Raw genomic sequence first — 11,529 nt, 5'->3', positions numbered from 1 at the left:
TGCTGACTTCAAGAATAACTTATTTCTAACTCTCCTGGGGTCCTTTGAAAATCCCACTCCAAAGTTCTAATGCCACCAGAAGAACTAATTTTCCTTATGCTGATGATCAGCATGGTATTATTCACACTCCCAATGACAGAAATGCAGACAACCTCATTTTGGTAAAATGAATTTCAAAATATCATTGTCAGTGCACACATACAGAAAAAGATAACACATAGAACTGCTTAACAACACTTGGACAACTGTATGTGGAAACTGCTTGGCAAATTGGAATCTGGAAAGCCAGAGATGGAAAAGACCATCAAGTCCACCTATTTTTAAAAAGGGCTTAAAGCTTATTCCAAACCCCATCAAAGTCAACGGAAAAATTTTGTTGCTTTTGGTGGAGTTTGCAGCAGGCCTACAGCCCACAGTAGGACTTTATGTCAAGTGGCAAACATCTAATCTTAGGGAGAGAGCTTCTTATCTAGTTAATTCTGCTAGGAAACTCACTGCTATTTACCACAGTGAAAAACTAAACGAAAAACGAAAGGGGCATTGAAATCCAAGGTTTTCTCTTTTTTCCCCTTTGCATTGTCCTTTGTATTATCTTTTTCATTTATCATAAAGGATTGTTATTTCTGGTCACTGTAGGTAACTAACACCCTCAGGCATGATCATGCAATATTCCAAACATCTTTAATCAGTATATATACCATACTATATGTGCAATTCCATGCCATTCTCTGTTGCACAACTGCTAGAGTAAGATAAAATTTATTCTGAATTGTTTTCATCCTGAAAACAGATGCTTTTGAAGCATGTATTGTATTGTTCTACTATCTACACTCAGTATTTTCTGGCCCAAATTACCAGAAAGGTGAATATTAACTAAATTAATTTTATATTCAAATCAGACTTGGTGGAAATCACAACAAACTTAGAGAAGTTTCCAGCTCGAGTCTATATAGCTGACAAATGAGATGAGTTAAATGCCTAAATAGTAATTTTATTAAATTATATGGTATATACTGCATGGGAGGGGAGACAGTCCCCATTCACCAGAGGCCACAGCACTTAGGCAAGCACTGAAGGACTTTTGAGCTCCACCAACCTTCTAGGGATCTGTGGATTAGATCTGACAGTACAATGAGACAGAATGAGAAAGAAAGTCCCCAGAGACAAAGGCCCTGAGCCTGCAGTTTATCATGTGTCAGGGACCCCATTCTCTTGTAGGACACAAGAGATTGCCAGTAAGGAGACGATTTTTGCACCATACACGATCTCACCTTTTTCTGTGTGTCTGTGCATAAAACTCACACACATAGCAAGGAGAGGATATGCTTGTCTCCCTCCTGATTTACCATTTCAATTTTTAGCAAGCAACCCATAAAAAAGGAATCCTGTGCTTTTAGAAGATGACCTATAGCAGTGGGAGCAGTGCCAGCATTACCTGTGTTTCTAGCATGCATTAACCGTGGAGAGTTTTGTAAGGCCTTATCAACATCATCTGAAGTCAAATGTGGAAGAGGAGCTACAAAACAAAACAAAAAGCAACACCAAAATGAAAAAAATTTGTGAATTATCTTTTTAAACCATATTTTCCCCTGACAGGACTGTTTGAATGTGAGTCTACTGACAGCTAGTTTCAGTCTGCAGTTTGGAGGGAGGCGTGTGTGCCACAGCTTAAACTAGGGCATTAACTTATTCAACATTACGAATGCATAATATTTCTGACATTACCGACAGTGTGCGTGTGGAGAAGACTGCACCGCACTGGTGTTGCAATGCTTGTTGTTTTTTTCTTTAAAAAACATGTTCACTTTAACTTCTTTAAACTGAGGCAAACCTGCAAAATTTCCTCAAGCTTAGATGAAAGCCCTCAAGCCAGGAGTTCACTAGTCCCTTCTTTCCCTTTAAAACGCTAGCCATGCACTACAAGTAATTTGCATTTGGACTTCAGGGACTGCTTCTTTTTTCCAAATATTTACAGAACTTTTATTTAATTCAGTGAAATCTTCCTGATCCTATTCAGAGTACAGCAAATTGCTGTCAGTCCTTAGAATCATGCCTGGAATTCACTTTATGAATCAATGTTTGCTCTCTCATTTAGCATTCTCTTTGTTAAAATAGAAAGAAATTAGTATGTGACCAGAAAAAACATTAGCACTGAATCTCATATGATTTTTTTCCTACAGTATGCTGATGTAAATACTGGGTTTCAATTTGATTTTTCTCTGATATGGACACGTAGAAATATTCTCTCTTTTCTTTGATGAACATGAGTGAAAGCCAACTGAAATTAATGGGAATCTTTCCATCAAGCTCAAGAGGCTTTGGATCAGGCTCCCTGCTATGTCCTTTGGAACAGCAACATTTGCAATAGACATTTGAAAACCCAGCTGAGTGTATCCACACTATTAAATCTAAGACTGGTATCAACCACAGATTGGTTGTACACACTACAATAATGACAGAAAACTAGCTTACTCTCTCTGAGGTAGTGTAGGTGTGACAGGAGGATATCTGCGTTATAGCTTGGGGTGAGTCTCTGGAAGTCGTCTTTGGTCATTTTACACAGCTCCTTCCCATCAATGTTCTGGAACAACAAGATGTCCACGTCTGGGAGACCGTACTCCTTCACAGCCCATTCCAGCCACTGGCGTACGTGGTCTGTACTCCATAACGTAGGATCTGGTGGTATCACAAAGCATAAAATGAGGCAAAGAGGGGAGAATGCTGATGTGCTGGACCAGTACAAAACAAATGTAGATCACAGTCAAACTGGAGAGACCTTAATTCCCTGTTTACTGACTGCTGGAGATACATGAGGAATTAATTTGGCCTATTGGGTAGAAAGAAGAATAATTGTCTGTGAAAAAATACTAGGGAAGAGCTATGAGCTTTGATTATTAATGACAAACCCTCTGCTGTGGAGCTCCTCCTCCCATTCAGTTCTTTTGTCTTGCTATTTTGATGCATTATAATCCGCAGATTAATATAGGTTCCTGTCCTCACGTAGCGAATACTATAGAAAAGTATTTAAGAGAGCCCACTAACAGCACTGTGACTTGTATCAGAACAATTTTTAAAGCCCCTTGTTGAATTTATATCTTTATTCAAGTAAAATTTCCACTCAAGTCAGAAGTATGGTTTCTTGGGCAAAGGCTAAGTAAGCACTCATGGATTTGGCTATTTATTTAAAAAACTAGAGTGGGCCATATTAAAATATTCTGCACTTGCTTTCCTAGGCTGCTGTGTTGTACTGGTGTACTTTACTAAACCTGCAAGGGTTTTTATGTACTACCTGAAGCCCTGGGATAACCATCTGGGGAAAAAAACATGAATTCATCCAGATTTTCAGCAAAACATAAGGCCAAACACTTTGAGTTTTTGAGAGTGGTGTGTGAATATCTGATTTTAACTTAAACTTCTTTTTTACCTCTAAACACCTTCTTTTCTATTTCTCTTCCATTCTGCGCTTCTCTGTTCTTAAGTTACAGTAAGCACCCATCAACATGAAGGTACCTAAGGACCTGCCGTGCACATCCCATAATGGAAGACAGCTCCACGAACAATTTATACTTTTTTGAAGACAAAAGGTTAAAGCTAAGTGGAAAGAAAATCCTCCAGAGTTTGTGCCTTCCAACCTGAATGACTCTGTGATTATGTGATACTGTGAAGACTGAGAACGGAGTGCACAGAGGTCAAATGGCTGTATTCTGTCACATAAAAGTCTGAGTGATGGCCTAAATAGCTTTTCTGTGGCTTAATTCAGTGCCATCTCCTCTCTTTTGATTGTTGTTCAGGCTGGTCTGAAAGAGGTGGGGACCTCTTTCCATGGGTTAGGAACTATTCAGAACCTGTCACGCTGTTGCTCATTCCCAATTCTTCACTCATTAGCGCCTCCCCTTTTCTTACACTTTTCTTGGTATTTTAAGCCCTTGCAAGTCTGAATATTTAATCCTCTGGAGCTTCAGAGGGTTTCTCTGTCCTCTGAAGGGCACCCAGTTAATAGAACCCCTTTACCTAGTATGAAATATGTAGCAAACTAAAGGGGTGCAAGTCTGGTTGGTAAACCTAGGGTCTGAGTGAGATTGCCCACACCAACAGCAGAGAACTCCAACAGCCACATTCAGTTTGGTTTCAAGTAAACAACTAAACATCAGGAAATTTACCAAAACATTTCAATTATGCCTATAGCTTTTAAAAGCTTCTTATTCATGATAACCAGAAAGTTATCATAGCTGGAAATGTGAATTTTGCTTTTTTATTCCTAAACGTTGCCACATGAGCAACAAAACCAAACAATAGATTTCTTCCAGGGGCCTCAAAATAGCAAGGCTGTAACTGTGACAGTCTTGTTCCTTGAATATCACTCAAATCCACCTCAAAACGCACCTACAGGAATATACTGAGGAAAAAAAAAGATCTTGCTGAGCTAACCATGCTATGGGTTACTAAAAGACTGGGAAAAAAAGTGCCAACCACCTAGAAGACAAATGTTTAAGAAGAACATTCAAATGTCATGAATTTCAGTGTGGTCTGCTTCCAGTTGGCAAGATGCTTCATTATTCAGTGCATCACTCTTGTGTGCTTCAGAACAGAACTCTCAATACCATTGCAGAGGATTCTGCAACGTATTTGTCCACACGTATCTTGACAAATAACTGAAATAATCACAGCTTGCAAAATTGGCCACAGTTAGTACTCTTGCATATCTTAACAACTGAAAAACTGTAAGAATATTAAGCAACATAGCAGTAGCAGAAATGTTTCAGATAGGCACATCTCAGCTGGAGAGGAACTAGCAGCAAAACATTCCTTTCTGGTTGCAGGTGTTGTGTCTATGCTGTGTATATACAGAGGTTTATGAACACCCACTTATGTCAAGATGGTCTAATGCTTTGACTTTGGAAATAGGCATGCTAATTATTTTGCAAACTGAGGCAACAAACCTTCCAGCAGGGGTTTGTTTGAAGGACAAGGCACGCAGGAGTGAATGCCTTCTTGTTCAATTAACTGCTGAATCTCACAACCAGGCTTGCCAAGACTAACCAAAAATTTCTCAATTGTGCTCTTATATTGCACTGGAGTTGTCAGTTCGCTTATTAAAATGTTTTACACGACCCAAACTCAGAGGATAAGCTAGATAAATGCTTTTCATGCATTGTTTGATTACACAGAAGATATTCTGGTTTTAGCATGCTGAGGGCCAGACTGCATTTGGTATTTGCAGGGATATCATGTGGTACAGTGATCCTTTCTCTCTCCCACACACTCTGTACCCAGCTAGTCCATGGTGTTAGGAAGTGGAAGAGGACCTTCATTTTGCACACTTTAGGGCGAAATACTCCAAAATGAGCTAGAGATGTCAGATAAGACCTGAGTGCCTGTAATCACCCAGTTCTGCTGGTGAAATGGGAAGAACAGGCTGAGGAGGTAGATTCACTATGATAATTCTCAGCTCGTTCTCTTAATAACCCTGCAAAATTACTGCTCTTCTCTCCCGAAACACCTGTATCATTTTTCCACTGTTATCCAAATCTTAAATAATGTTAGTAGACTTAGAGGAAATGTTTTTTTTTTCTGAAATCTTTGTGTAGAGGGTCTAACCTGCTGGCACAATGACTCTTCGTTCATTGGTAGTCATATTTGGGGGTGGAATGTGCTTCTCTTCCATGTAGTTTCCATAGTTCATCCCAACATTGTCTGAGCTGCTAACCATTTTTCCTCCTTTTGCCACGCTGCAGTCATCAGGAGAATTCCTAGAAAGAGAAAAGAGGTGTACTTCTATTATTATTCCAGTCCCTACTAATATCCTCAGCAAATAATCATGCTGAATGAAATGGAAGAAATGAGACTGGAGCACCAAGGTTAGGCTAGAAAACTGGAAAACTCAGTACATATCACACAATGACTCTGCTGATTCCTTCAGTTGCCTCAGAAAAAAATGAGCAGCCTCAATGGAGAATACATTTATTTTTATTTTCAAATGATCAGGCTCTTATACGTCTCCAAACATATAAACACTAACTATATATTTCCAGAGATAGGGCTGGAATGGAAACTTGTTAATGATCTTCCTGAGCCTGATGGCTGCAAATAGCTGCACTTCTCTCTCCAAACATCTCACAGACAACTCAGCGAACACAGAGAAGCATTTAATGCAAATCTTCTGAGGGAAAACTATTATTAGTTGTCATTGTCCAAGCTTTGGACAACGCTTGTCCAAGGCTTGGACAGCTTCCCATCTTCACTTCTGTCATTTTTTAATGTGGGCCACACGCTGTTGCACTTCATGTCATGCAATGCAGACACACTTCTACATATGGCCTACAGAAAAGGAACATTTGCCAAAGCCATGATTCAAAATACCACACGCGTGAATGGAAAAACCTTTCAGCTCCTGACTAGCACGGTCTCCATGGTACTGTAGTCAAGAAATGGAAATGTGCAGAGGATCTGCAACCAGACACCTCTTTAATTTTGGCTTTGCTTTCTGAATACAGTCTTTAGGTTTAACATCCCATAGGGGGTTCCCTAATGGCACTTTAATTGCATCACAGTTTTCTTTCTGGCAGACACAGACATATTTGTCCCTTAATTTAATGTCTACAACGTGTTTCATCAGAGAGAGAAAAATTGTTAAAAAACCAAAACAAAGAACAGAGCCACGGGGAATACCTTTAACTATAAAGAGGCTGTTTGGCAAGGGAAGGAGGGTGTTTGGTTTTGGTTTCTTTAGTGATACTACATTACTAACAAGCTTTCCTTTAGTCCTGCCATTTAACTTCTGAAACTGTACAGTCTTACTAAACAAGCAGCAAGTCAGGTTGCAATGCGTCATTTCAATTCCTTGCAAACTAACTAATATGCAGACCAGAGAATTGAGAGAACCCCCAAGGACCCAGACTCCTGGAAGTATGTTTTGGGATCTGTCCCCTGCTCCCAAATGTGTGTCACCCAGAGACTCTTGCTCTCCCCAGCTTGGAAATCTCAGCTCTTGCTGCAAGTGTTGGGTGGCAATGCCACTGTTAAGCCCACCACTGGTCAGAATGCAGGTGCTTTCGCAGAAGAGTTTTGCTATTGTTTGAGGACAAAAGAGGAAAAATAAGATGCAGTTTGGACCACTGTCTGCTCAACATACATCAAAAGTATGTGGCAGATATTTTATCCAATGCCCAAGTTACTTAGTTGGGTTGACTGCTCAGCACTACCATGGCTCAGGAGTTAATGCAGTTATAATTCTCACATGTGTTTTAAAAAATAACTAGCACTTGGAAAGCTGCAAAGATTTAGAATACATCTTAAATATTAAAAGTACATTTTTAGTATATCAGGGCTTTTTTATGCAGTGTTACTACTGAATTTACCGTGTTGTGTTAATGTATGTCTATATAACTGTATATAAAATAACTACTGATGGCTTTCAGTTTAAAAATAAAATATATCACAGAGAACATTCAATGGGCACAGTCATCTTCTTTAGGAGAAGGATGTTGCCTGGGAAATGTTGGCTTTGCATACCTTTTTCAGGTATAAAATATTCTGTGTGCCCCAAAACATGCTACAAATGAAATCTGCCTTGTGTCCTACAACTTTGCTTTGTCAGCCACAGGACTGAATAATAACCACAAGGGAAGATATAGTCAGCAAATGGTGGTGCCTGTCATTGACTGGTGGTGAATTTAGCCTTTCCCCTCAGAACCAGAACACTTGGGCATTATTTTCTCAGGTTCAACTTTTCCACTATATACCTCTAAATATAATTCTGAGATGCAGCTTATTTCTATCTAAACAGAGCTAAGCAAACAACATAACTTTTTCTTTCACATGTAAACATGTTGAAAAAGAGCTTTTGTGATGATTCCTTGTGACTAAAATGTTGGCTTTTTCTGTTTACCTTTAACAAATACAAATGCCATATATAAGTGAGTCTTGATACTAAATCATGTATATTTGGAAACATCATCCAACTCTTGCCCCTATACCTGTGCAGATGCCCACCCTGACTCCCAATAAAAGAAATAACCTTTTGGCCCATTCACTGACTTCATAAGGATGTTTTTTTGGTAACAGAGACCTAGCAGCATCCTTTGGGCTAACTGGCATATTACTTTATTTTGTTTTTCTGTGAAAAAAAGCTTGGGATATAAGGACATCAAAGTCTTGCTGCTGACATGAAGTATTAGCCTACACCACTTCTACAGGCAATCGTGCATGAGAAACGCTCTTGTAAACACTGAATAGTAAATGATGTGACAGATCCAGTAGTAGCACACAGCTTTTGGCAATCTGACAGAGCTTCTCAGCTGGTTTTCTGATCTGAATATAAACAGACGGGAGTGGAGAAGAAGATCATAAATAAGTCATAACTTTTCATTAAAATCCAGAAGCAGATGGTCAAGGGTTTTGTCCCTTTAGCCTACTGGGTGGACACGCAAATCCCCAGTTCAGCAAATCTTCTAAGACCATGCTTAACTTCAAGCATGTAAGCAGCTCCACAGGAGCTAACGGGACTACTCAGGTACTCCAAATTGAGTGTGCGCTTATGCATACCACTGAGTCAAGACTTAATTCAAATGGCTGGAATGGACTTCTACAGTATAGAAAACAAAACTGAAAATGCAAGCAGACACTAGAAAACAGTATTTTCAGTGCTCAGAACAACAAGAGAGTGATTGTCTGCAAAGGCTTTTTTAAGGACTTGCTGTGAGTCTGCTTTATTTCTGAACCACCTAGGGAGCAGGGGCGGTGGAAAAGCAGCTTTCAGAAAGTATGCCCAGTATAAAGGGTGCAGCTTTGCAGTGATTCACCCTCAGCTCCAGGTCTGAAATGAAACCTGAGATGTTTTTCTTCACAGCTGCATGTTATTTTTGCCCTTTGTAAATATACTGTGTTACACTTGGAATTTACAAAAAAAAAAGGCAAAAAAGGGCAGAGAGATTACAGTCATGCTACCCAAGAGCACTTTGTCCACTCCTGAGCTGATTCAGCTCTGGTTGCTGATAAGTATCTATTTAAGAAATGTTTCTCCTTGGACCTGGAAGCCTTACCCTTTTTCGGGATAACTTAGAATCAAGCTGATTTTACGGTTAAGTTTAGCACCCACTCCTACTGAAGCCAACTGGAGATTTGCCAACCATTGACCCTGATGAAAGCAGATGTAAGTTCATAAATAAGTGTATGAAACACATTTTTTCCTCTTCACTATGCTACTATTTTCCCCATGTGACACGAAACACCTGTGTTGTGTTAAAATGCAAGGTGTCAGAGAAACACAGATTAGGAATCAGTAAAATTGTACATGATCTCTGTGACATTCCCATAATATAAACTCCTCTATTTAATGGTTTTGAATTTCAGAGAGAAATCAATGAGAAAAATTGTATTCTCCAAATATCTATGTAACTTTATTTAATAATCGCAGTTTGGATAACTTGCTAACAGAGACTACTTATAGAAAAGGGGTCTCACGAGAGTAGTGCAATGTAAGGATACTTTGAAGAGTTTTTCATATGTAGTTCACATTCAGTTAATGGCTGGTCAGGTCAGAGGACACGCTGAGCTACCAGGAACTTTTCTTCTGTGAGGCTCTGGCGAACAAACCATGACACTGTCCTACAGGATACAGACTCCTCTCCTCACCTCTCCTCTCTCATTTTGTAATGTCAGTGATCTGAGAAAGAGCGGAACAGCCACAGCAGGGCTGTGATGTCCTCACCCTGTCCTCAGGTACAAGAGGGAGAGCTCTGTAAAGCCAGCTCTCTCAGATAATATGGGCCAATATAATGTAAAATTCGGCTCATATTGAGCATACTGGAAAGTGGGCTCAGGCTCATCTCCATTCACTGCAACTATTCAAGTTGCAGTGAATTTGGTCAGCACTTCCTCCGCTAGAATGGTTTGTCACTGAAAAAGTCGTCCATGAAAAAAACCCAAAAACTTCCTCGAGATTTCTTACTTTGAGGTACACTCCTGTTCCTTAAATCACAGGTGACATACTTCAGTTGACAATATCAATTCAAAGGGTTACACAGCTAGAGCCCTAAACTCTCTTCCCTGCCCCTCTCTGCACCCTCTTCATGAATTAGTGGGCTTCACACCTGCTGAGACCTGCCTCAGCAGTGACATGCAAAGAGGGGCCCTGCAGATTTCCCTTTGGGTTCCCCTGTGGCAGTAATCACTGGGGACAGCCTGACCCTCCCTGGTGAGCAGGGGCCTGTGCTCCCCGGCCACTGGAGCAGGAGTGTGGCCACACCAGCAGCTTTGGAGAGCCCCAGGGGCTGCTTCCCTGGCACCAACAGTGACTCCTGTGGGTGCTAAGTGAGACTCTGAGAAGTGCTTTCAGTGGTGGTATCAGGGGCCCCAACATTTGCTTTCACAGAGCTTGGTTTCCACCACCCACACTCAATGCCCAACACACCAATGCCAACCCCCACAAGAGCATCGAGCCCTCTGATCCTGTGCAAGCACTTGTCCTTAAATCTCCTGTGAGTGCACCACCACGCTTAACCTGCTGAAAGGGAAACAGAGGTTTTATTTTCCCTTTCAAGTCTTCTTGTGAAAGCAGCACAAAATTCCCCACAGATGACTCCAGCATAACAGAGGCATTAAAATGCCAGAAAAGGTACGTAGGTTGAAATATCCCTGGGGTGCTCACACAGGCTCTAGTCCAACTGCTTATGAACTGGGCTGGGGAGCTGCTTCCCCAGTAAGTATACAAATAAGTAAATAATTGGGTGGGTGGGTAAGTAAGTCAGTGCTTAGCTATAACCTGAGTCACCACCCACCCATGTAGGGTGGCCACATGAAGGAGATGCTTGCCCACAGGAATGGGGACAGCCAGGGTGTGAGCGAGACACCGAGGTCTGTGGAAAGGAGGGAAGCCCCTTGGGGTCCATGCTACCAGCTAGAGCTGGCTGAACCTGAAGCTAAAGCCATGGTGAAAGTCTGTTTATCTTTGCTATAATGTGAGTGACAAAAGAAATCCTAAAATGACAGAATAAAATAAAAAAAAAAGGAAAACTGAAGTCCTCACTGGGCCAGGCAGTCATGGAGGTGCACTGCTCTGTGTAGGGCAACCAAAATGGTCCTCAACAGACGAGAGCTGCGGAGAGGCTGGGACTGGGGCAGCACCATGCTAACACATCCCCACAGTGTCCAAAACAGGGTCAGACACTGCTGTGTGTGGAGTGCTCTGGGCTCAGTAGGTGCTCAGGGTTGCATGGGGCTGGTCTAGGGGTCACTCAGAGATGTCAGTGTGGCACGCAGAAGTGCCTTCACTTCCTTCCTCCAGTGAATGGAGAAAGCCAACACTACATGCCAACACATGCAACGTTGTTGGCTTTCTGTAAGCAAAACAAAAGATGCTTGTTTATTGAGCTGTACACGCAGCAGACGTACATTTTCAATCAAACCATAACTTCTGCTAATTGAAACAATCTTTTTTTTTTCCTTAACTTTCCCTGACTATCTTGAAGTCCACAGCTGCTTCAAGCCTTAAGGCCATCATGGCAAATTAAGGCAGTCAGCGTCTGGCTC

General features: G+C 41.1%; 1 protein-coding gene across 3 annotated transcripts in view; it reads right to left on the bottom strand.

Annotated features, from left to right (window-relative positions):
• Positions 1-11,529, bottom strand: part of ERG (v-ets avian erythroblastosis virus E26 oncogene homolog) — a 62,087-nt gene that overhangs the window by 13,105 nt on the left and 37,453 nt on the right. For 2 of the 3 annotated variants that reach the window (XM_010183122.1, XM_010183124.1), the window contains 3 exons: positions 5,599-5,750; positions 2,473-2,676; positions 1,436-1,516 (listed from right to left, as the gene is read on the bottom strand). In XM_010183122.1, coding sequence (XP_010181424.1) covers positions 1,436-1,516; positions 2,473-2,676; positions 5,599-5,750 — 437 coding nt within the window. The remainder of the gene's footprint in view (positions 1-1,435; positions 1,517-2,472; positions 2,677-5,598; positions 5,751-11,529) is intronic. The other variant, XM_010183123.1, reaches the window with a different exon arrangement.

The sequence above is a fragment of the Mesitornis unicolor genome, unplaced genomic scaffold (genome assembly GCF_000695765.1).
Source record: "Mesitornis unicolor isolate BGI_N332 unplaced genomic scaffold, ASM69576v1 scaffold2304, whole genome shotgun sequence".
NCBI lineage: Eukaryota > Metazoa > Chordata > Aves > Mesitornithiformes > Mesitornithidae > Mesitornis > Mesitornis unicolor.
This window is presented reverse-complemented; position numbering and strand designations above follow the sequence as displayed.